The 25,759-nt window shown below is 39.1% G+C and overlaps 2 protein-coding genes and 1 non-coding gene across 8 annotated transcripts in view; 2 read left to right on the top strand and 1 right to left on the bottom strand.

Annotated features, from left to right (window-relative positions):
* Slc26a8 (solute carrier family 26 member 8) overlaps positions 1-8,932 on the bottom strand; it is a 68,655-nt gene extending 59,723 nt beyond the window's left edge. For 2 of the 5 annotated variants that reach the window (XM_040282564.2, XM_005318891.4), the window contains exons 1-2: positions 8,494-8,930; positions 4,352-4,541 (exon numbers count right to left, since the gene is read on the bottom strand). In XM_040282564.2, the coding sequence (XP_040138498.2) occupies positions 4,352-4,541; positions 8,494-8,533 (230 nt within the window). In that variant the 5' untranslated portion in view covers positions 8,534-8,930. Of the gene's footprint in view, positions 1-4,351; positions 4,542-8,493 lie in introns of all 5 variants that reach the window. The other 3 variants (XM_078020123.1, XM_078020120.1, XM_078020121.1) reach the window with 3 other exon arrangements.
* Positions 4,047-4,119, top strand: Trnav-cac (transfer RNA valine (anticodon CAC)). Its single transcript has one exon. It is a non-coding gene; the product is annotated as a tRNA-Val (tRNA).
* Positions 8,933-10,294: 1,362 nt separating the features above from the next.
* The window catches only part of Mapk14 (mitogen-activated protein kinase 14), a 71,968-nt gene continuing 56,503 nt past the window's right edge, over positions 10,295-25,759 (top strand). The window contains exon 1 of one of the 2 annotated variants that reach the window (XM_005318767.5): positions 10,295-10,838. In XM_005318767.5, the coding sequence (XP_005318824.1) occupies positions 10,723-10,838 (116 nt within the window). In that variant the 5' untranslated portion in view covers positions 10,295-10,722. The remainder of the gene's footprint in view (positions 10,839-25,759) is intronic. The other variant, XM_005318766.4, reaches the window with a different exon arrangement.

The raw sequence follows: 25,759 nt of genomic DNA, 5'->3' as shown, positions 1-25,759 counted from the left end.
AGAGCACTTGCCTAGCATGTGTGAAGCCCTGGGTTTGATCCTCAGCACCACATAAAGATAAATAAATAAAATAAAGGTACTGTATCCACCTAAACTATAAAAAATTAAATAAAAATAGTGAGGAATGTTAAGAGTTGATGTGAAAGTACAGGAGGGATTTTTGACATGAAAGGGAGTATTTGCAGTTGCTAAGAGGAAAGAAATAAGAACTTTTCTGCAAAAATGAAGAGATGGAGTTAAAAGATTATTTTATTTACTAAAAAATACCCCACTTATCTAGGCATGTTAAAAATATTTACTCTTCAAATCCTTGTAATCACCATATTACCATGCCCAATTTATAGTTGGACGCAAGACATAGTAGGGTTGACTAGCTTACCTAAGGTCACATAGCTGGAAAGCAGTAGAATAGAATTTAAAACTATGCAGCCTGGATTCAGAATATTGCTCTTTTTAATTACTGATTCTTAGGCTTTTGAAGGTTTCTGATTTTCTTTAAAATTTTTTTTATTATTGCCTTAAAATTATACATAATGAGGGGATTCTTTGTTACATCAGAATGGTGCTCTTAACCACTAAGCTGTGCTATCTTTCTGGTTAAAATTCAGAAATGGAGGGAATTATGTTCCGGAAGTAATAGATACATAAAGAAGAATAATGAAATAAAAAAGATACATAAATAAGGCACAGTAACACGTGCTTGTAATTCTAGTGACTCAGGAGGCAAATTTGAGGCCAGCCTGAGCAACCTAGCAATACCCTGTATCAAAATGAAAAAGTAAAAAGAGCTGGGATGTTGTGATATTGCTTGGTGGTTGAGTGCCCCTGGGTTCAATCCCTAGTACACACACACACAAAAAAATTAAAAATTAAAAAATAAAAAAAAAATAGAAACATGAGATGAGAACAGAACAACTAAAAAAGCCCAAAGGCAGATGGGTTGAATTTAAGTGTCCAGATGGCAAGGCTGGGACAGTGCAGAGAATTTAGGTTGAAATTTCTTTAGTGATACTCATAAGAGGGTAAAGTTAGGAAAGACATATCATTTTGCAGAGAGAAACACAATGTGGAAAAATGATCTTTTTGACACATATCCTGGAGCCAAGAAAATCAGAGTGGTGACATAGAATTGGAAAGGGACATTTGACTTGTAAAAAGCCAAGATATGGACAAAGAAATGTGCCTCAGGGAGGAAATGAAATAGGGCTGTGTGGAGTACTTCCTCCCTGCTCAACACATGCCAATTGTGGGTGATAAACCAGAGATGAGAGGGACTAATAAATATAGAGTGGGGGTGAGGACAACTTAAGTAATTAAGGTCATTATCATGACAGAGGTCACAAAGGATTTTTTTTTTTTAGTTATAGAGGGACATAATACCTGTATTTTAAATAAAATAAATAAAAGTTCATCTTTATGCGGTGCTGAGGATTGATCCCAGGGCTTCACATGTACTAGGGGAGTGCTCCACCACTGAGCCACAACCTCAGCCCCGACAAAGGATTCTTGACCTGAAGTTTATGGACCACCACGTGAGTCTATAGACAGATTTTGGGGGTATAGGTGAACTTAAGTAGGAAAACATTTTTATTTTGAAGGAAATAGCATTTCCTTCAAAATAAATGTTATAATTGCTACAGGTATCTCATATTATTATTTACATTCATCATCACTTTAAAAATATGGTGGATATGAGACCCACATTATTAACATAATTTAGAGATTTTCCATATTTTTTGGTAACTACATTTTATTATAACCATTTTCTTTATAATCCTGTTTATTTTATATAATAAACAATTATCAACTGTAATCCCAGTGGCTTGGGAGACTGAGAGAGAAGGATCACAAGTTCAAAGCCAACCTCAGCAATGGTGAGGCACTAAGCAACTCAGTGAGACCTGTCTCTAAATAAAATACAAAATAGGGCTGGGAATGTGGCTCAGTAGTTGAGTGCCTCTGAGTTCAATCCCTAATACCAAAAATAAATAAATAAAAAAATTTTTTTCCCCAAGACCCTTCAGTGGAAAAAGAACAAATCTCTTGAACAAATTGTGCTTGAAAATGTTATATTCACATGCAAAAGGATGAAGCTGGACTTTTTACACTATATACAAAAATGAACTCAGAATGGATCTTAGACTGAAATTTAATAAAATGCTTAAAAGAAAGCATAGAGGAGAAAATACATTTTTTTTGAATTTGATGATTATGTATTAAATATGACACCAAAAGTCCAGGCAACAAAATAATAAATAGATAAATTGAATTTCATTAAACTAAAAACTTATGTATCAGGACAGTACTAATAGAGTGAAAAGACAACCTATAGAATGGGAGAAAATACTTAGAAGTCATATATCTGATAAGAGTATGTTTAAAGAACTTCTACAATTCAACAACAACAATAAAAACAAACAGTCCAATTTTTAAAAGGACAAAGGAAATGAACAGACATTTGTCCAAAGAAGACACATGAATGACCAATAAGCACATGAAAAGTTGCTCATCTTCTTTAGTCATCAGGAAAGTGCAAAACAAAAACAAGAAACCACAATGAGATACCACCTCATACCTACTAAAATGGCTACAGTAAGAATTAAAAAAAAAAAAAAAAAAAAGGAAAATGATCAATGTTGGAGAGGAAGTGGGTGATACAGGTGCTATGGAAAACAGTTTTCCAGCTCCTAAAAAAGTTACTGTAAGTTAGGCTATGACTCAGCAATTCTACTCCTAGGTATATACCTAAAAGAATTGGAAACAGGGATTCAAACAGATCTCCTATGCCAATGTTCCTAGCAACATTACTTAACAACAGCCAAAGATGGAAACAACCCAAGTGTCCATTACAAAATGAATGGATAAGCAAAATGTGTATAAATGCAAGGGATTATTATTCAGCTATAAAAATAAATCAAATACTGATAGATGCTACAACATGGATGAACCTTGAAAACATTATGCTTTTTTGTCTGGGTTATTTCACAAAAAAGACAAACATTGTATGATGCTACTTAAACCAAACATCTAGATTAGGCAGATTTGCAAAGAAAGAGAGTGGAAGAGAGGTTACCAGGAGCTGAGGGGAAGGAAAAATGGGGAGTTATTGCTTAATGAGTATTAATGAGTACAGAGTTTCTATATGAGGTGATAAAAGTGTTTTGCAAATAAATAGTGGCGATAGTTGTATAACATTGTGAATGTCAATAATTCTGCTGAATTGTATACTTAAAAATGGTCAATGTAACCTATTTGATGTTATGTATATTTTACTACAATTTTAGAAAAATGTAAAAAAATTATTTTAAAAAATAGCTTTATCAGATTGCTAAAAGGGTCACAGCACAGAAGTAGGTTGAGAGCTCCTGAACAGTGGAGCCTAGCTACTAGTCACAGTGAGTATCAGAGGTGGGAAGGGGCCCTGTGTTGATGACCAAGAGCATTGCTTCTATGAAGTCAGGTGAGTCTCATTCAGCTGTTATTAGTTGAGTCCACCACAGCTGCCTTACTTTTTGTGAGGAGACTGGTAGTGGTGATTAAATGAACAATGTATTTATTAAACATCACCCATAGATACTGTGGGGACACCCAAAGTATTTATGGGTGTGGTTTGTTCCCATAGTTCACAGGAAGGAAGCTTGGTCCCTGGTGTGGTGGTGCTGGGGAGGAGGTAAAACCTTTAAGGGGTGGGGCCTTCCTTAGGCTGTTGGTGCACCACCTTCATGAATGGATTAAAGCTGACTCGTGGGAATTCTTGCTCTCATGGGGTTAGATTAGTACCATGAAAGCAAGTTGCTATGATCTTACACCTTGGCTCTTTCTGCTCACAGCTGGTTTCCTTTCCACTTCTCTGCCATGTTGTGATGCTATCAAGCAGTCTTTACCAGGACATCAGCACCATGCTGTTTGAACCCTCCAGTTACCAGAATTGGGAACTAAACAAACCTCTTTGTAAGTTTCTCAGCCTCAGGTATTTTATTATAGTAACAGAAAATGGGTTAAGGCAATGCCCCAAAAGTTTACAATGGAGAAAGTACTAGAGGGCTGGGGATATAGCTCAGTTGGTAAAGTGCTTGCCTCACATGCACAAGGCCCTGGGTTCAATCCCCAGTACCACCACCAAAAAAAAAAAAAAAAAAAAAAAAGTACCAGAAGTCAAAACACACACACACACACACACAAAAAAAAAAAAAAAAAAAAAAAAAAAAAAACCCTGAAGAAAAATTATACAATAACTGCAGGGTTCTGATCACAGGGATTCAGAAGGAAGAGAGAGGTAGGATGCAAAGGAGTCAGGATGGGTTTCCGTCTTGCCCAGCTCGGCCTGAGTAGAACAATTGGACACACATACCTGCATTGAACATTGTGTGTGAAGGTGGTGATATTGATGTCCATGGTTCCGGAAGAAGAGATCCTCCTTTTGTGTTCCTGTTGAAAATTCTCCTCATTGTACACTTCTCGCTTAACATCATACAAAAAAGAATTTTGAGAGGAGTACTTATAGCTGTAAATCTGGCTGCTCCTCTCTGGTTGCATCATTCCTGAATGCATGGAAAAAGAGCAAAGAAAAAAATCATTAAAAAAAAAATCTAGACCCTCAGCACGTGTTTAAGGAAATAAAATTTCCACAGAGATATTTTACACTTGCATAGCAGTTTTACTAAATTCTTTCTCAATGTTGTACAATTTTATACTTGAAACCAACCTATCATGAATGTAAGAGTGTATTAGTCTCATTTTCCAAATGGAGAAAACAAAGACTCATAAGTTTAAACAGTTTGGTCACTTAAGAATTAGAACCAGGACTAGAATCCACATGTCCTGCTAGGAACCATGGTTTCCTTTATTTCAATTGTGTTTCTATGTGGCAGGAAAGTGATTAAGAAGAAAAGTCAGTAGTAATCACCAATATTCATAGAAAATGCTAAGGATAATGTGCTCATGATAATGTCTTCGAATTCTTTCCCTATCTAAATAGAGTGCTTGAGAGTACCTGCTTGAACATTTGTCTATTTGTCCTTTTGCCTGTTTCCCCCATAAAAGGCTAAGGCCAGGAGGCGCGAGGACTTTGTTAATGATCGTATCCCCAGGACCCAGGACAGTGCCTTACATTTAGCAGGCCCTCAGTGAATATCTCTTGCCTGTCAGCTCTGCAGTTGATAGCATTAAGGTGTAGCAGAAAAGGCAGCACAGAAGATGTCAAGAGACGGAGGTACTAATCCTGGCTTATTTTTTAACTAGCTGTATAATTGAGGGCAAGTTTCTTAGAAACTGAATTTCAGTTTCCCCGTCCAAAAAACACGCTAAGGGCTTCTTCACTGTGCTCATCCTCATCATCAGCCCTGGCAGCGCCTGTGGGGAATTTATTACATGCCAGGCATTGCACTGGCACTCTTTTCATGAGTTATTCCATTAAATCCTCACAACAATCTTAATACTAGCCACCCCCGACCCCGGGTTTTACAAGGGGTGAAACTGGGGTTTGAGGAAAGCTAAGTAATTGGCCCACAGTTGTATATTGCATTTTACCCTCAAATCATTGGTTAGCAGCAGCTTGCTGATTAACACCCAGGAACTAAAGATCACAAATTCACTAAAGCAGTGAGAAGGTGGCTGAAGAACGCAGAAGAGGATGAGAGAAGAACTTAACAATGTATCACTTAAGAGAATTAGAATCTCATGATTTTGATAAAAAAATAAAAATAAAAAGAGGTAGAACTGTGTGTTAAAATGTAAATAAGGGTTTTCTTTCTTTCTTTCCCCTGTTCACAGGAATATTGGCCCAATCTTTCTTAGTTTCTCCACATAATCTTCCAAATAAACTTGTTACTATAGTTTACTTGTTTCTGGAAGCCTAAGGAACCTGCTAAGAATATTGAAATTATAAAAATTGCTTTCCTAGGTCAGACCCAAAATCTAGAATCCCATTTTGTTCTGTACATGGCACCAAGACCCTGTTGGTATGAAACCGGCAATGTATGATATTGGGGTCTGGTGAAGGCAGCAGCTGGCTTAGCTCCAGCAATTGTTGCCATGGGTCTTGGTGGGCCCAGTGAGTACAGAGCTGGTCTTTTCCAGAAGAAGCCATAATTCCAAACTTTTATGTGAAATCATCTGACTTGTAAATGTTATCCATTACTTTACACGCGCGCGCGCGTGTGTGTTGTGTGTGTGTGTGTGTGTGTGTGTGTGTGTGTGTGTTGCTGGGGATTGAACCCAGGGCTTCGTACATGCTAGGTAAGTGCTCTGTCACTGAGCTACATCCTTCAGTCCTATATTACATATTTTTAAAAACACAGTGTACTTCTGACAAAGCACCTCGCCAAGCTAGATGTGGTTTGGGGACAATGGGGTAGAAAAATATTCTCATATCCTTTCATTATAAATTATAGTTTATCTTCCAGGAATTCTTGTAATATCCTCTTGAAGCAGAATGTTTTCTATTATTGTACCCATTGGATGTATGATATCTTATTAGTTTGCTATGGAAAGTAGAATTTCATTTTATTGCTTTCAATGTACATTGTTTATATAACAAGATGTGGCTCCCATCTATCAAATTAGGATTTGGTGAGCTCATCTGCTTTTATGTTCATAATTTTATAAATTGCTATTATATCCACTCACTGGTTTCAGACTCAAGAATCCTACTTCCCTCATGGTCAAGTAACCTAGTGCTCCACTAACATTTGTTGAATACTAGTGCTTTGGGGATACAAAAGAAAAGACTTTAAAGTTAGGAGAATAATACAAAAATATAGTGCTGAGAGAGTTTAGAGGTGGAAAAAATAGAAATTATCACTTCCTGCTGGCCTGCCCTATACCAAGATCTTCCAAAGGGCAGGTGCCTTTTCTTGGTAATAATTATACTTATTTTTCTGATGAGTTTAATGAGTTCCTTAGAATCAGAACAATTAAAGAGCAAAACCGTAATTTGAGCCCAATCTTTCTCATTCCAAAATAAATGCCACATCTTAATACCATATAACCTCCTATAGAACGGTAATAAGAATCCCAGCATGGAGGATGGGTAAGATACTACCTCTCATGGGAGAAATACAGTTTGAGTTCTATCTTAATTGAGAGCAGGGAAGAGAAATAGGTATTTTAGGGAAAGAACAGGATAAAATTGGAGACAATAAAAGGCAAGTAATTGAACAGATTGGGTTCAAGGCAGTGTTAAATTTAAGAAAGTATGTTGAAAATTGTTCTCAGAGGATCCTGAATGCTGGGTTGAACCTGGATTTGTTAGCTATTTAAAGTCTTGGAGCAAGAGCAATATTATGCATGGAGATATACTTGGAGAAGACAGATTGGGTCAGTGACATGGTCTGGAGCTGTGTTGTCCAGCATGCTAGCCACTGCCTATATATGGCTATTTAAATTAAACTTAATTAAATTTTTTAAAAAATCAACTCCTCAGGGGCTGGGATTGTGGCTCAGCGGTAGAGTGCTTGCCTAGCACTGGCAGGACCTAGGTTCGATCCTCAGCACCACATTGTGTTATGTCCATCTACACCTAAAAAATAAACATTAAAAAATTAAAAAAAATCAACTCCTCAGTTGCACTAGCAACTTGACAGCCACATGTGCTTGACAGCTGCATGTGGCTAGTGGCTTCCATATTGATGTGGTGCTGAGAATCGAACCCGGGCCGCATGCATGCCAGGCGAGCGCTTGAGCCACATCCCCAGCCCTGGCTTCCATATTGAATAGTACAGATAAGAAACTATTCATTAAGGGCTGGGGTTCTGTCTCAGTGGTAGAGAGCTTGCCTTGCACACATGAGTCTCTGGGTTCGATCCTCAGTACCATGTAAAAATAAATAAATAAAAGATATTTTTTTTTTTAAAGAAAGAAAACATATTCATTATTACCGAAAGCACTGTTGGGCAGTGCTGGGGATAGGAGGGCTGAGGCAAAAATACTAATTGGGGATTGGTATTAAATTTTAAAAATAAGCATTTGTAATTCCCTCAGCAACAATCTTTTACCTGTAACCACCTAAGTTTTTTGGGGGAGTGAACTGGAAATTTAGAAAAGGCATAAGCAAAGAGCTTTCATTACCTTTAGTACCCTTCAGTAACTCTGTCTAGTGGCTGGAAATGGATAATTGTTCAAGGTGACAATCAAGCCACTGACCACGGGATAGATAAATATTGGACGATTTCTTTAAGTAGATGCGGGTGTGGAAGAGAGAGACTTGATGAGATGGGGCTGTTGAAGAAAGTTTCATAGGGGCCACAGATGCATAAACAGGATTTGATGGGAAGAGAAGGGGCAAGGGGGTGGGGAATTGGGGAACAAAATGAACAAAAGCACTGAGATCTGAAAGGAGAGACTGGGCTTAAGGCCTGAGGAGATGGATGCGGTAGTCGGTGAAGCGCGGGCTGCCGGCCAGTTCATTGGCTTTTGACAACAGACAGGCGATTGTGAAAGGACCCGTCTCTTGTCATCGCCATTCCACACGGCGTTTCAAAGGAGAGACAGTACCTGAGCGATAAGCCCCCAGGGGCGACGGTCGTTCATTCATTGCACAAATATTGAGCGCCCGCGACGTGCCTGCTCTGCTTGTGACCGACTCAGCCCTCTCCCTGGGACCCGCGCCGCGGTCCCCTCCTCACAATCTGCAGCCCTCAGCTCCCTGGCTTCTCCAGGCAGCCGTTCACCTGATGCCCCGGCGGGGGCGGAGTGCAGACGCTGGGATCTCACAGGGCTCTGGCCTGGCTGGCGGCGCGGACGCTGGCCGTTCCCGAGCCGTTGCCCCCGAACCCGCAGGCGTTCCGGACGGGCGGGGGACAAGAGTGGGGCGAGAAAGAGGAGCATGGCAGCTGGTGGAGAGAGGGGTATTTGGATGCTCTCCCCATACCCTGCTCTCCCAGTAGCAGGCCGCGGGAGCCCCTCGGAACCCGCTCTGGCTTGGACCTAGTTATTTCTAGAAATAGCTAAGAGAACATTATAAGGTACCATACCTTCACCCACTATTATAAACTTATGCCTACATCAAGTTTGTTAACATTGAAAATTGTAAACGCTGCATGTGAACATTTTAACAAGCTTAACAGGAAAAGGTTTATAGTAGTGGGTGTAGGTATAGGGTTATAATACCTCACCTATTCATATCTATTATCTATATCTATATCTATATCTATATCTAATCTATATCTACTATATCTATATCTGTCTATCTGACACTAGGGATTGAGCCCAGGAGTTAGTGCTTTATCACTAAGCCACCACCCCCCAGACCTTTTTTTTTTTTAATGCTTTTTTAAAATTTTGAGACAGGGTCTGGCTAAGTTGCTTAGGGTCTCTCTAAATTGCTGAGGCTGACCTTGAACTTGCGATTCTCTTGCCTCAGCTTCCCCAGCTGCTGGAATTACAAGCATGAGCCACCATGCCGGGCTCACATTTATATTCTTGACAAACGACATTATTAGTTGAAAACGGGGCAGAAATTTCCTTGCAGAAGCTAAAACTAAGGTTTAAGAAAGGCCAACTGGTGTGCCTAAATGTGACACCGCCAGAAGACCACTCCTTCCCCTGTTCTGAGAGGTATGAATTAGATCTTTAAAATCCCCTTCATTGGACGGCTATTCAGGGCAGAGTCACTTTCAAACCTTCAGAGCAACTCTATTTTAAAATGCATCTAAAAGAGGTTTGGCAGAGATTTTCCTGAATCATAACCACCTGGATGTATATAATAAAAGTGCATATTCTTGATGCCTTCTTCTGACATACCCAGTTAAACTTCCGATGGATCCTGGGAATCTGCTTTTAAAAAACAAACTGTGTATGTAAAAGTTTAAGAACTACTAGGAGAGTTTGGATGGAAAATCTTAACTTTGATGAAGGACTAATATTTGCCTTTTGAACGGATTTCGACAGAGTTCCATATAGTAAGCCATATGTCCTTGAACAGACCGCGATGCAACAGCCTTTCTGGACGAAACCTGAATATTTATGCAAGAATTTCTTAGAAATAGCAGGCTCTGCGTATCAGGTGCTCGTCTGCTGGTGACTGACTCTTCGCAGTTCAAAGATCTTTTGGCTCTTCCCAACACTGTCATTACTGCTTTCCGCCACGGAGCCAGGGATTTCCCCGCCGACCACGGTGAGGCGCACGCGGCTTATGTTCCCGGGTCAGCCTTTGGAGCCCCGAAGAACAGTTCCAGGGAGTTCCTGCTCTGGTCACCAGCTGTTGCTCTCTTATCGCGAGAATTGCTCCTCCCAGTCTTTCCTCCGAGGAACCCCCTCCCATTGGCAGGTTCCATATTGGGTAAAATCTCGACTCGCGGAGAGTCCCGGGATCTGTTCTCGCGAGAATACGGCGAGAGGCTCCAGTTCGCTGGCTCTGGAACTGCGACCACTGGAGCCTGAGCGGCCGCTGCAGCTGGAGCGGGTGACCAGTCGCGCAACTCGCCGTCGGCCTAGTCCGGGAGCTGGTGCAGCGAGACTGCAACAGGCGCAGCTTTGAGCCTCAGAGCGTGCTCCTGCCCTTAGTTGGGCTTGCCTGGGTATCTGAGGCGCATCCAGCCGCTGCAGCTGACAGGGGCCGCGCGCCGGCGCGCGGGAGTCTGCGGGGTCTCGAGCCACACCTGCGCGGGCGGCCAGCGCCGGGTCCCCGCCCGCGCGGGCGGGCAACGAGGGCCGGGGAGAGGGTGCGGGTGCAGGCGGGGGCCCAGCAGGGCCACCTCCTCACCCCGCGGCCGCCGCTGGAAAATGTCTCAAGAGAGGCCCACGTTCTATCGGCAGGAGCTGAACAAGACAATCTGGGAGGTGCCTGAGCGTTATCAGAACCTGTCCCCGGTGGGCTCCGGTGCCTATGGCTCCGTGTGGTGAGTGTCGCTGGGCTTGGGGCCGAGGAGAACCTGGTGGTCTCTCATGCCCGAGGGCCAGGCCTGTCCCCATGGCTCAGCGATGCGCCAAGCGGCAGGAATTTTCCTGGGGGGAGGGCATTGCTGCTCCTTGAGTCCTGTCCGTCCTGCACCCCTCACCCTGCACACGCAGGTAGGGGGTTAGCCGCGTGTGCAGGACGCAGGTCCCCTGTGGGCGGTGGTGGTGCTGCTGGAACTCGGCCCTGGCTCACACCCTGTGCATTCTCTTCTCGGGGGGTTGCAACTCCCAGGGCTGGCACCCGGGAAAGGCCTATTCTCCCTGGGGGTTCTCCTGCCAGGGTCGAGCTGAAGGACCCTGTCCCGGGGTGTGCCCACCTGGGGCGTCAGATCTGTCTCCGGAGCAGACGGACCTAGCGAGCTGCCTGGAGACGCCAAAGAGCAAAGCCTGACCCGGGGACTGCGGTCATTTGAACAAAACTGGCGAGGAAAGGCTCTCTGGGCTTTTCTGTAAGCCTCTGTCGAAATCCCGTTTTGAGTAGTGTCGTTTTTGAATTCGCACTTGCATTAGCAGCGACCCATAGAGCTTAAAATACCGACTTTATCTTGCTGAGCGCTGTGCCAGCTTGAGTGGTGTGTTTCCGATTCAGTTGAAAGCGTATTTCCTTTTCGTGGAGGGGGTGGAAGTGCCTGCAAGAACACTGCAGCTTGAGAAACCGGCAGCCTCTGATTAGTCACATACCACTGCTCATTTAAGTATTGTTTGACAAAACAATTTTCTCATGTGGAGCAGGAGAGATTCAGATCCGTTGGGCACCCTCAAGATCAAAAAGTTGTTAACAGTGCAGGGAGGTATTGTAAATATTTTTTAATTGAGATAATCTCTGTGAATACTGTGTTTTTAATGTCCCTTAGAGAGTTTGCAGGGAACTTTTATCTACACCTACAGCCTGAGGTATACGATGGTTTTCATGAGGATCTGGAACATATAGCAAAGGACGAGAGATTTTCCAGCTTTAATTTACACCATGTGTGTGTGTTCAATTAAATCCATACTATAAAATTTCCTGACTTAAAATATTTTACTAACTTCTCTCCAACTTCTAAGGCTTTGTACACTGTATTTTAGATTCACTATAATTTGAAAGCTCCTGATCTGAAATTAAGTATCAAATTTAATTTTCTATGTTTAGTAATAAGTTAGTAATTAGCCTTTTTATGTCTTAGTAATACATGTGCATGTATTATTTGAAAAGGAGCCTGTGAAATGTTTTTTTGTTTTGGAATAAATTCCAGGCTCTGGATGTGTTAATCTTTGATTCTGTGTTTCTCAAAGTCACATCAAGAATTTCCTGTTTGGTAGAATCTTCTGGGTAATTGAGATTGTGCAATTGTGTTCAGCAACAGATCATATTGCACTTTCAAGTTCAAGCTGCTTAAATTATGTTGCAGATGGCACTAGGCTTGACATCTCTCACTTATTTGCGCAACATGACAGTTTACATTTTAAAGGAATTTGCAGCATTTTGCTTTCATATATTTATTTGATGTTGCTAATTTTCAAAGGTGTATTTGGGTGTTCCTCCTTTAATATTTAATAACTCATTAGTGCCCCTCCATTTTTTTCTTCTTGAATTGATACATTAATTCTTACAGTATCAGGTTTTTGTTTCCAATGATGTTTGAAATTTAATGGAGGGATACAGCCAAGTAACTCAACTGTAGAGAGTTCAGATGAATTTTAATAGAATTCTTTGCAGGGTTTCCTACTATTAGTGTGAGTTGTTCTGCACTGGAATAATAGATGGTCCGGATTCACAGTAAAATGCCATTAAAATGAACTCCTTCAGTATGTCTTTAATACTATCTTTTTATGTGGGTACAGAAGCCAGCAGCATCTGACAAATTGAAAGTACTTTTGTTAAATGGAGTTTTAATAATAGGTGTTTACATGTTCACTTTGTATAGAATTCTCAAAGATATTTGGTGAAAATCTGTTCTCCAGCTGCACTGTTCCTTTCCTTGGAGACAACCACTATTATGTTTCTTGTGTGTCTTTCTAGGGAGGCAGAGTTTTTTTTTGTTTGTTTGTTTATTTGTTTGCTTCTTGTTGCTCTAGTAGTAGTATTTCTACTAAAGAGATTTAAGATGTAACCAATAATATTTTCTCATTGGAGGAAAAGACAATTGAAATTATATATGGCAATTGATTGTAAACAGTCTAAACTGATTTCAGAGTGGAAATACCATAATTTAGATTTACAAGCATCTCTCAGAGTACTGTGGCTATTTGAAATTTTTCTGTCACTTTGCAACTTTTCAGACATGATTGGAAAACATTTTTTGAAATTTCTTTTTGAATCCAATTTGGAGTTTGTGTTGACTTTCTCTTTCCTCATCCTTTGAGAGCAGATATTTGAACATAGAGAATAAATAAATAAATAAGTCAAATAGAATCCAAATAATCTATGGAATTTGGATCTGTACCTGATAATAAAGTTTAGGCAGTCAAGTTGGTGATACTGATTTAGATGATATAGGAGTTATAATTGCAATGACACATTTGTGTGTGTGTGTGTGTGTGTGTGTGTGTGTGTGTGTGTGAGACTTGTTGAACTGGACCTAAGGTCCAGAATCTCTGAATTTTATTTTAAGGAATGCAACATCATTGAAATATGTGTCAGTTTCTCAAGTTTATTGCTCTGAAGTATAGTGAAATTTGATATATAACTTTAATATATTAAAAAAATTAAGCCTATTTTAATTTGTACCAAATATATAGTGAAAAGAAATAAGCAGCAGCCTGTGTGACAATCAACTATGATTCAAAGATCAAGGAGTTGACCAGAAAATTGAGACTTGATAGGGTTTTGTAAATATCTTTCTAAAAGGTAAAGGGAACTAAACTAAGTCTTGCAGTTTTAAGGAACTTTGTACATTGTCTGTGAGGGGAAATGATGCAAAACTGTTTAAGGATACATAGTTGCAAAGCATTGATTTTGTGGTTTTGGGACAGAAGGGGAGAGAATCTTTGTGGTGAGTTTAAGGAAATATAAACAGGAACTTAAGTGCCTTTCCTCTGGGGTATGGTTTTTCCGTACCCTTGCTGTTGATGAAAGATGGGGCTCTGGTAACCATAAACTAGGTAAGAATTGGAAATTACTCTTGAATCATATTCTGCCATTTATTCAGCAGTATTTATTGAATACCAACTGTAAGCCAAATAGTGCACTGGATTCTTGAGAAAGACTGAATAACACAGAACAGGAGAGTCCATTTCTTCATGCAATTTGTAGCCTACTGGGTTTAATGACTACATTCTTTGGGTTGCTTATTATGTTCTAGGTGTTGTGCTGGGTATTTTGTATTTGTCATCAGCATATAAAGTGAATAATAAAACTTATAGTAAGAGGATGGCAAAATTTGCCAAGAAATCAAACTCCTCAAGTGCTTTTTGGAATAAGATTCTTCCAATAAATATAATAAAAATAACTGAATGGTTATTTATTATTTTTAGTGAATTTTATAAGCTATTTTACTTAACCATGTAAAGTTACACAACAAAATTAACCACACTTTAGAACAATAAAATTTAGAATAAATAAAATAAAACTATATCATTATTAGGTATGCAGAGATGACTCCTGATCAGTGAGAAGGGTTTGCCCTTCACTTTCCTAGTGATGATAATAAATCCAATGGATCTTTCTTCCATTTACTTTTCTTTGTAAGCAAAAGCAAAGTAGTCGGCTGAATATTACTGATGCAAATAAAAAAAACATTTAAGTATAATTAATGACAAATATTTGTATTATTGCTACAGAAAAACTTTCAAGAAGTTCAGTCAAGTTGGCTATATAATCATTTTATTCATTGAATCAATTTTTCCACTGGCTCCCATTTAAAATAAAGAGTATCCTGGACTGGCTTTTCAATTCTGCCAGTTTAATTTTTTTAATAACTTTATTGTATTTATTTATTTATGTAGTTCTGAGTATCAAACCCAGTGCCTCACACGTGCTAGGCAAGCACTGTACCACTGAGCTACAACACCAGCCCCCAGTTTAATTTTTTGATATTATGGTGTGCTGTGCTTTTGATTTCCTTTTAGCTCAGCTTTGGAGATGATCTGTGTTGACTCTGCCTTTCACCTGCAACTGTGCAGATGGTGCTGAGCCCTTGGAGCTCAGGATTCAAAGGTAGAATTCATTTGGCACTCTCACTTTAATATTAACTGACATTTTTATGGGCTTTTGCAGTTTATAAAGTGTTTTCTTTCAAAGCATTATCAATCAGTCCTCCCTAGTTCCATGAAGTCCAGTGTGTGTGTGTGTGTGTGTGTGTGTGTGTGTGTGTGTGTGTGTGTGTGTGTATTGGTACTGCGGATTGAACCTAGGACCTTGCACATGGTACGTACTCACTGTACCAACGAGCTACACTGGCAGCCTCAATGTATTATTGACTCAGTTTTATAAATAAGGAGCCAGATTCATTCTTTTTTTTTTTTAAAGAGAGAGAGAATTTTAATATTCATTTTTTAGTTTTCGGCAGACACAACATCTTTCTTTGTATGTGGTGCTGAGGATCCAACCCTGGCCGCACGCATGCCAGGAGAGATTGCTACCGCTTGAGCCACCTCCCCAGCCCCAGATTCATTCTTTAAAGGAATGGCTAACTTGTTAGTGCTTCTTTGGCTTTGGGCCTGGGTTTTCTGCACTTTAGTGGTCTTCTTTCCTGTAGCTGTGGACTGCTGAGGTTGTGTGGTGTCACCTCCTTTTGTGCAGTTTGCCTTCTCATGAAGAGAAGGCTTGCTGAGTCACTTGCAATAGAGCTGTGACTGTAGGAAAGCAGTCCCACCAGTGTCATGTCTAGCTAATTTGAGGGTAATTAATTAATGTGAAAGTCATGTCTCTTCCTCAGAATTGATAAACCAAAAATGAACTCATTGTTCAGATTAAATTTTTTTCTGAATGAATTTTTAGATCATGCAAATAGTTAATTCTGAATTTATGAATCTTCTTCGTGTGCACTTACATAAAGTTGGGACTGTCTGACTATGTTTGGGTTTTACAAGTATACAATATAAAAAGATATAACCATGCCTCTTTAGACGTTTAAAAATACATCAGACTTTTATTCTTTACTGTGAAATTTGGGATAAAGCTGATTTGTTCTTATCTAAGAGGTTTAATTATTGTAGTGCTAAAAAAAAAAATCTCACTATAAAGTAGATTTCTCTAACTTGGAACCTAGGTTGGTGTTTTTGTTTTTTTTTTTCCCCCCAGTACTGGGGATTGAACCCAGGGCTTTGCACATAGTAGGGAAGTGCTCTACCACTGAATCCCCAGACCCCAAGGTATTTCTTCTCTTGGTTGCCTTACTTCTAAGTCATGCACGTGATTTTTAAGGACAAAAACAAAAATCTCTTTAAACTTGAAAAAAATTTTTTTAAATAAGAGAAGCTTTCAGTATTAGAAGTAGTTGTCTTTCATGATGCTTCTACAAATTGAATATGTTAAGGATTAACCAGTTTTCCAGTGTTCAGTCCTTGTAAGAATTTATTCTAGAGAATATGAAGGTGTTCCATAAATACTTCACAAATAGGTCCTGGATTCTGGGCAGGCTTGGCTCCCAGGCTCCTTGGTGGAGAGACAAGATAGAGGTGAGTGACAAGTCTAGGATGACCCCTAATTTCTGGTGTTAGGAAAATGGACACATTTTAGTGCTCGTTTCAGAACTTTGCAGTATTATAGGGTACAGGATTGAGGGGGGGGAGGAAGGAAGATGGGTTCATATTGTCTCCCTGAGGAAGTGACTCGGCAGTATATTACCCTGAGTACCTTGCTCTTTAGGTGTTGGACATGGAATATAAACAAAACACACCCAGATTTCTACCCTTAAGAAACAAAAGATGATAGTGGAAGTAGACAGTAAACAAATAAAATTTATGTCAGATGTTGAGAGCTGCTGAGAAGATAAAGCATTGAAATGAGATAGTGCTGGGGTGACAGTATGTACTTTTTTTTTTTTGTGGGAGGAGGGTACCAGGAATTGAACTTGGGGGCACTCCACCACTGAGCCATATCCCCAGCCCTATGTTGTATTTTATTAGAGAGCACCTCTCCTCTGCTGAGCCTTGTTTTGAACTCGTGATCCTCCTGAGAAGCCTCTGGGATTACAGGCATGAGCAATCCTCCTGGTTTGTACTTCTAAGTAGGTTGGATGGGGTATGCCTCTTTGACGGGGTGACAGTTGAGTGAAGACCCTATGGAGCTGTTGTAGAAAACTTCAATCACTGGAGTGAGTTGGGGAAGTAAGAACTTTCCATGTCTAGGCTTTAACAAATGCAAAGGCCCTGAGGCAAAGATCCTGTGTTCCAGGAATAGCTAGAGATCAGTGTGGCTAGGGCTGAATGGGCAGTGGTGGAGGGGGAGGGGCGGGCAAGGATCTTTTTTGCCTTCTTAGAGGGGAAACCATGGAGAGTTCTGGCCAGAGGAGAGAGATGATGTAATTTGTGCTTTAGTAGAGCACTCCATTCTGAGGCTCCTATATTTTCGACTCTATTTCTTACCCATTACAGGTGGTATTTGTGGTTTAGGATAGAATGAGGGGGGGGGAGATTAATTGGTGCAAAGTCCTGATTTATGCCCACAATTCTTCAGCACTCTAAGAGTGCCTGAGACCATATTTTTGCCAGGCCCTAGAAATTCAGAGTACTCTATTCCAGCTCTCTAAATAACATGGGGTTACTTTACTTTTCCAAATATCTGTTGCCAAAAGGAAAGGAGCAAAGAGATTAGCTCTAGAGTTCAGCTGAAAAAGGAAGATTAGCCTGCTGGCAGGTTGAGTGTTTTCTAATTCCTTGGGCACCTAGGTTTTTTCTTATTACTTGGTCAAATTTTAAAAGTAATTTTTACCTTCCTTAAACATTTAAGCACTTCAGATCTCATTTATTTTGTCTTATTTGGCTCTGTGTCTGCTTTCCCTTTCTCCACCTTTCCCTCACTACAATAATTTTAGTAGAGATTGGATTATCTTGAATATGAGGCCCAAAGGACTTTTCTGTTAACTTGAAAAGATGAATTAGATAGAAAGATTCGATAGATATGTGACCTTATTTATTGTCTTCCTTGCCTTTCTTTCATCAGGCCTACTCCTCCCCCACCTTACTACTCTATCATCTGGTTGCAGAAACTCAGTTTTCCTGCAAACACAGATTCCTATGGCAACCTAACAAAAAGGTAATAGAACAAATGTTTATTTTGTCTGGATCTGCTGTTTGACTGACTATAGACCCTGAACACGTTGACTCCTTTTTCTTTAAATGATGCCGTTACACATTTCCTTGCTTTCTTCAAAAACCTCCTCCTCCTAGGCCTTGGTGGTATTATCGTTGTGCCTGTGACATGAATGAAGGTGTGCATTTGTGTCTTATTGTTAGTCTACTCCAAAATATGCATTGATTGTGTTGCCAAGATTGTGATCCAGAGTTTAAACATCACATAATACATATCCATACAAAAAAGAGTCAGGTGTCCCTCCTCTTCCTTTTTTCCCATAAATTCATTTATTTAGTATTGCCAATGTTAGGCTTATACTAGGTGTTATGTTTGTAAAGATTAAAAAACCAGGAAGGGTCCCAGATTGCTTTGGAAGTTCTTGTAGCTTTCCTTTCCTGCACTCTTTCAGCTTAAGTTGTCTCAAATCTACTTTGCTTTTTAAATTCTTCTATGACTTTCTCAAATGTAGTGACTTACTGGTCACTTTTTTGTATTTAGGACACCTTATGCAAGGATATGTGTTGTCTGTCTGGGTCAGAGATACCTTTCCATCTGGTGATTCAGATCTAGAAAGTGATGACATCAGCATGTAATCTGGAGAGGTCAGAACTAATACTACTACTTCTTTCTTTCTTTTCTTTTTTTTTTCTTTCTTTCTTTCTTTTCTTTTTTTTTTTTTTTTTTTTCTGTACAGGGTTTAGGGAGGCTTAGAAGAAGAAAGGGACTGAAGGTAAAGGTCCTCTGGATCCTTAACCCATCTCTATTCTTCCTCTTGGGGAAATATCCCTGCTATGACAAGTCTTCTTGCTTACAAATCCTGTACCCATAATCATGCCCTCATTCTTAGCTTGGGTGACGTGTCTAGCTTATTATGTAAGTGTGTACTGAACTCATTTTTCTTGTATTTCCTCATCCCTATAATAGATCTAACTTGGTTCCCAGAAATGATTGCTTTATTTTTCATAGCCTCAACAGCTGCTTCTCTTTTCCCCCTGTTAAATCCTTCACTTAGGGTTTAGCTAGCTTGAAACTTCTTGACCTTAGGCTTGTGAATAATAGTTTTTATTTATGTTTTCTTCTCCAGGCTACCCGAGGAAGTGAAAATCTTAGTTATTATCCTCATTCAGTCCTCATTCAGGACTCCTCAGTGTTCATTGTATCGAATTGGAGCAGAAAATTGATGTTAGCTGATATTGATCTCAGTTATCTTGCAGTATTTTATATTGATATACTTTTTCTTTCATCCCCTTATTTGATATTACAGTTTGGCTTGCCTTATTTTGATTCTTAATTCAGTGTTTTAAGGATGTTATGCTTTGAATTATCTGTTTTGAAATTAGCAGTCTCAGTATTATATGATAGTGATGCTAGAGAAAAAGAGGAAAATTAGCAGATTAAGAGAACAAACAGTAAGTACTCAGAGCATCAATTAAGTTGTGTTTTGCATTCCAAAATATAGTGAAACAGGATTGTTCCATGTTGTGTTCATTTTGGGTGGGGTGATACTTTGTTGTGGGGTCTGCCTGGTGTATTCTATGTTAGCAACATTCTTGCTCCTACTTACAAAATACCAATAGCAATTGCCAGTATGACACCCAAAAAATGTCTTGTGGGCAGTGCCACGTATAGGGAGAGGGAGGCACACGGATGAAAATCACCCTTAGTTCAAAACTACTTATATAGATTAATGGCCCTGAGTAAAAACTAGATAGTATAACTTGAATCTTCTGCCTTTAAAAAGATAGAAATGCTCTACTTGCTGCTTTATAAATCAGGACCTCTCTAAACATGATTTTCATTATTTCCAGGAGAATAATGGCATTCCTAAGGGGCAAGAGCCTAGAAACAACACAGTGAGCTTAACAAATGGGAGAACTTGCATATTGTGTTTGACAGGGGCCCGGCATATCACCTTGCAGCTGAGAAACAACCAGGGATAGTTGGGGGAAAGCTGACTTTTTTGTGAAAAAAAAATTTTTCATGACCTACTTTAGGGTTTTTAAATGTGTCTGGAAAAGAAAACTGTTGGTAGGTGATGTTTAGTCCCACTGTCTCTTCTGGCATTTTTCTGTATCTTTTCTCAGTTACTATCCTGCAATATCTAGCTTTTGAAAACTCCTGGAAATATAATGCTATTTAGAAAACCACAAAGGAGCTGCAGTTAAACTAAAGAACAAGAAGTAGTATTACACATTCATTAAATAAATCTAGATCTTTGAAAGTTCTTGCTAAGCTTTGCTTAGTTTTTTTTTTTTTTAAAAGAGAGAGTGAGAGAGGAGAGAGAGAGAGAGAGAGAGAGAATTTTTAATATTTATTTTCTAGTTCTCGGCAGATACAACATCTTTGTTGGTATGTGGTGCTGAGGATCGAACCCGGGCCGCACACATGCCAGGCGAGCGGGCTACCGCTTGAGCCACATCCCCAGCCCCCTTTGCTTAGTTTTTAAAAATTAGACAATGACAGAACTGGGGATGTAGCTCAGCGGTAGAGCGCTCGCCTAGCACATGTGAGGCCCTGGGTTCGTTCCTCAGCACCATATATAAATAAATAAAATAAAGGTATTGTGTCCAACTACAACTAAAAAATAAATATTTAAAAAAATTAAACAACAACAGTGAATTTTTTAGTAATCTGTGGACCACAGGTAGCAGTAACTGAGGAGGACCAGCTCTGTTCTTGTGTCATTTGGCACATTATATTCTGATACCTTATAAGACATATTGTGATGTTCCTGAATGATCTATGGCAGTGCTTTAATGACTTTGAGCTTGTAAGACAGTTACTGATTTTAGTGTCATACTATGTAATTTTTAATTTAAAAAAATTGTGTTTTAAATATTTTTTAATAACTCCTTATTCTGATTTTTCCTTATTTCTCTAATAATTTTATTTCCTCTTTTGGTCAGTGTGTTTGTGTGTGCTTGTGTTTTGTTGGGGACCAAACCCCAGGCCTCATGTGCTAGACAAGCACTTACCACTAAGCTTTGTCTGCAGCCCTAAGGGTCTTTTTTTTTTTTTTTTTTTTTTTTAATTATCTGATTCTGTTTCAACAATTCATTTGTGTAGTGTACTTCCAAATTGGTATATCTTGATCTTGAGTATGTCTAACCATGTGGATTCCAAATATATTGATATGTAATGTTTCATGTTTTCCCTTTTCTACATACGTTAGTGTGCTCATGAAAGATATAGTATTAGAAAATAGAGCACAGATTCCCTTGAAATGGATTCATGTGTATAATATTCATGTATGTACCTGTATGATTCAATTTTAGATAAATGCAAAGCTGACATTTGAAGGAATCTTTTTTTTTTTTTTTGAGAGAGAGAGAGAGAGAGAGAGAGAATTTTTAATATTTATTTTTTAGTTTTCGGCAGACACAACATCTTTGTTGGTATGTGGTGCTGAGGATCGAACCCTGGCCGCACGCATGCCAGGTGAGCGTGCTACCGCTTGAGCCACATCCTCAGCCCATTTGAAGGAATCTTACTGTTAGCATTCATGGATGATAATGGTCATGAAAATTTCAATCAGGGAATCAGCCAATTGCTTGAAGATTTCTATTACTATGTATTAAGGCAACATAATTTTGAAAGTTTGAAGCATGTTTATATACATTTATGTTTATATTTTAGATTTATTGTAGTGAAGGAAATTAGTATTCCATGCCCACCAGTGTATAGAAGAAATAGACATGAAATATTAATGACCTTTATATATGAGAAGATGTGTATACAGAAGTGAGGTATTGTTGATTATAATAGTTAGAAAGGTTTCATGGAGGAGGAAAGATTTGAAGATATTTTTGAAGGATGGGTGGTGTTTGGGAAGAGAACATTTTTAGACAACAGGAAAAAAACATAAACTAAGTGAAAATACATGAAAAGAACTGTCCTATCAGTGTGAACATCTCAGGGTGAACTCAGTTGTGGTTTTCATTCTGGTTGTACTTCAGAATCATTTGTGGAACTTTTATACATACCTCCAGAAATTAAGATTTCAGTTCCTTGAATTGTGAATTGGCAAGAAAAAAGTGGGATTTTTTTAAAGGTTTTTTTTTGGTAGTTGTAGATGGACAGAATGCTTTTATTTTATTTTATTTTATTTGTGTGCCAGGGATTGAACTCAGGGGCATTCGACCACTGAGTCACACCCCCAGCCCTATTTTTTGTATTCAGAGACAGAGCCTCACTGAGTTACTTAGTACCTCACTTTTGCTGAGGCTGGCTTTGAACTCAAGATCCTCCTGTATCAGCCTTCCAAGCTGCTGAGATTACAGGTATGCAACACTGTGCCTAGTTTATTTATTTTTATGTAGTGCTAGGGATTGAATCCAGTAGTGCCTCATACATGCTAGGCAAGTTCTCTGCCATTGAGCTACAGCCCTAGCCCCAAGTAAAAAAATGTTTTAAACTGGGCATGGTGGCTTATACCTGTAATACCAGAGGCTTGGGAGACTGTAGCAGGAGGATTGTGATTTCAAAGCCAGCCTCAGCAACTTAGTGAGGGGTCCTAAGCAATTTAGCAAGACCTTGTCTCTAAATTAAAAAAAAAAAAAAGAATATATATGTGGCCGGGGAGATGGCTCAGTGATTAAATGCCCCAGGACTCAATCCCTGGTAACAAACAAACTGCTACTAATAAAATCAGTCTGGCTGAAACATACCATACAAAAAGGATTGGATGAAGCAAATATGCTACTTTGAAAAAGTTTTTAGCAATTTGTTTATGTAGACCTCTGCTCATTCTGACTCCCCGGATTTCTCAGCACCTTTAGGTAAAGAACTCTCCTTTTTGGTATGTATTTATTTCTGTGTGTGTGTTATACCAGTCACTGCACCAGATTCTGAGGATAAAAAGATAAAACATAGTTTCTGGTCTCACTCATAGCTTAAATTGGGAAACAAATATATAAAGGAATAATTGTTCAATGTCTATAAGTATTGACTACAATACGTTACTGATTGTAGTACTTAGGTCCTATCTAAGAATTGTTGAATAAATGTGCATTTCAACTTGAAGGAAGTACAACATTTATCCATAGATTGACAACAAATGACCAAGGATTGGGACTCTTGATTGTTTTAATAATCTGCCTGTTTTACCATTATTTTGAAGATAGACCCAACATCTAATTTGAAGGTAAGAGATCTCAAAATGTATTTTGAGAATTCACTATATGAAAACCCCAGGCCAAAACTTGCAGATACAGCATTGACCATGAGATTATTTTATAATAGTATGTTTATTCTGATTTGGAGTATTTCAAACTTCCTGACTTTTATAGTTTATAAAGCACTTTCACATAGTTATCTTACTTGAGTTTCAAAACAGCATTGTGAGATAGGCAAGAAACAGGTTTGTAGAAGCTTTGGCTGAGACCACCTGCTAGGAAGTGCCAAAACCAAAACTAGAACTCAAATCTTTAGATTACTGGTTTACTCTTCTGTATATCATACTGTGTATATTTATGTTTAATAGAATTTGGTACGATCAGATCATCAAAATACTGTAGAGACCATTCACTAGGATGCAAAAGTAGCCTTGTTAGGTAGAATGTCAGTGCCTTTTCTAGTGCAACAAAAGGATTCTGATCTAGTATTCATATAAATGAGATATCTTAGGGGGCTGGGGATAGCTCAGTTGGTAGAGTGCTTGCCTAGCACACACAAGGCCCTAGGTTCAACCCCCAGCACCAAAAAAAAAAAAAAAAAAAAAAAAAAGAGAGAGAGAGAGAGATATCTTGGAAATATCTAAGTATAGGTGCTCTTTGAGTTACATTAGGCCTGTGTTCTGATAAACCCATCATATGCTGAAAATATTGTTGAATTAAAAATGCATATGATACACATAACCTTTACCCAGAATCATCGCTTAGAAACATAGTACACTGTGGAGTGTGGGTTGTTTACCCTCATGAGCTGCTTGGCAAACTGAGAGCTGTGGCTAGTTGTTGCTGCTCACAGCTTAACACTTGCCAGGAAAAGATAAAAATTTAAAATTCAAAGTATAGTTTCTACTGAATGCTCATAGTTTTTGTGTCATTGTAAAGCCAAGCCATTGTAAGTTGGGGACCATCTGTATTTTGATAAAAGAGTTAAGATGCTAAGTGTGATTGAGTTAAAATATGACCACAGAGCTAGGAATGTAGCTCAGTGATTGAACACTTGCCTAGCGTGCAGGAAGCCTTGGGTTCAATCCCCAGAACCATACACACACACAGTAAATAAATAAATAAATAAATAAAATATGACCACAAATTGTCTTCCTTTGAGAGGATTATACTTCCTTCAGTGAGGATTATACTTAGTGACTCATTTTTTAAAAAATATTTAGAATGTGGCAAAAATGATAGAGTATGTCTTTGGAGGGTGGGTTGTAAAAGATTTTTGTCTCCTATCTTGCGATTTCTCTGAGATTACTTGCTGTAGAGCACAGTTTCTCAGTGGTGACTCTGATGGGCATTTGGGTCAGATAAGTCTTTGTTGGGGCGGCTGTCCTATCTGCTGTTGGATGTTTAACAGCCTTCCTGGATACTAACTGCTAGATGCCAGTAGCACTTCCTCTAAACCCCCTTTGTGACAGTCAAAAATGTCTTAGACCTTGGCAGATATTTCTTGGGGGACAAAAATGGCCCTCTGTTGAGGAACTACTGCTTTAGGGGAAGTCAGCTGCCATGTTGGAAAAACACTGAAGCACCCTATGGAGAGGCTTTTGTGGCAGGAGTAAGTCTCGCCAGTAGCCATGAGAGTGAGCCATTCTGAAGGTGGATCCTCCAGAGTGTCAGCTCTTCAGATGACTTGCTGTGGCCATGATCTTGACTGCAGCCTCATGAGAGACAATGTACAGAACCACCCACCTAAACTGCTCCTGAATTCCTGACCCAAAAAAAGTGTGAGATAATTAAATCTTGCTTAAGCCACCAGGTTTTAGGTTAATTTGTTATCTAGCAATAGATAACTAATATACTAAGTGTTATTATAAAATGTACATATAATATAAAATGGAGAGTTACAGACTGAGAAATTGCAAACTGTTAAGACACACCAGTGCCTGCTACTTATATATAGTCGTGTGCATAGCATGTATTTGTAGAGTGGATAGGAAGCCCATAAACATTATTACTATAAAAGTCTTTAAATTGTAGCAGCAAGGCAGTACTAAATAATTACAGTGTAACATATGATTAGTCTATTTACCATTTCAAATTTCTTGAAAGGAGTTAAAACTATTTGATAACTTCAAAAATATTTGCTATTAAAATTTTCTTTTTTTTAAAATTGTGTATTCTAATTTGTTGTATGATAGCAGAATGCATTACAGTTCGTATTACACATATAGGGCACAATTTTTCATATCTCTGGTTGTATACAAAGTATATTCACACCATTCGTGTCCTCATACATGTACTTAGGGTAATGATGTCCATCTCATTCCATCGTCTTTTCTACCTCCATCCCCTCTCCTTTCGCCTCTCACCTCTTTGCCCTCTCTAGAGTTCATCTAATCCTCCCTGTTCTCCCTTTCTACCCCATTATGAATCAGCCTCCTTTTATTAGAGAAAACATTGGCATTTGGTTTTTTGGGATTGGCTAACTTTAGTTAGCATTATATTCTTAACTCCATCCATTTACCTACAAATG

Source organism: Ictidomys tridecemlineatus, chromosome 8, assembly GCF_052094955.1.
Source record: "Ictidomys tridecemlineatus isolate mIctTri1 chromosome 8, mIctTri1.hap1, whole genome shotgun sequence".
NCBI lineage: Eukaryota > Metazoa > Chordata > Mammalia > Rodentia > Sciuridae > Ictidomys > Ictidomys tridecemlineatus.
This window is presented reverse-complemented; position numbering and strand designations above follow the sequence as displayed.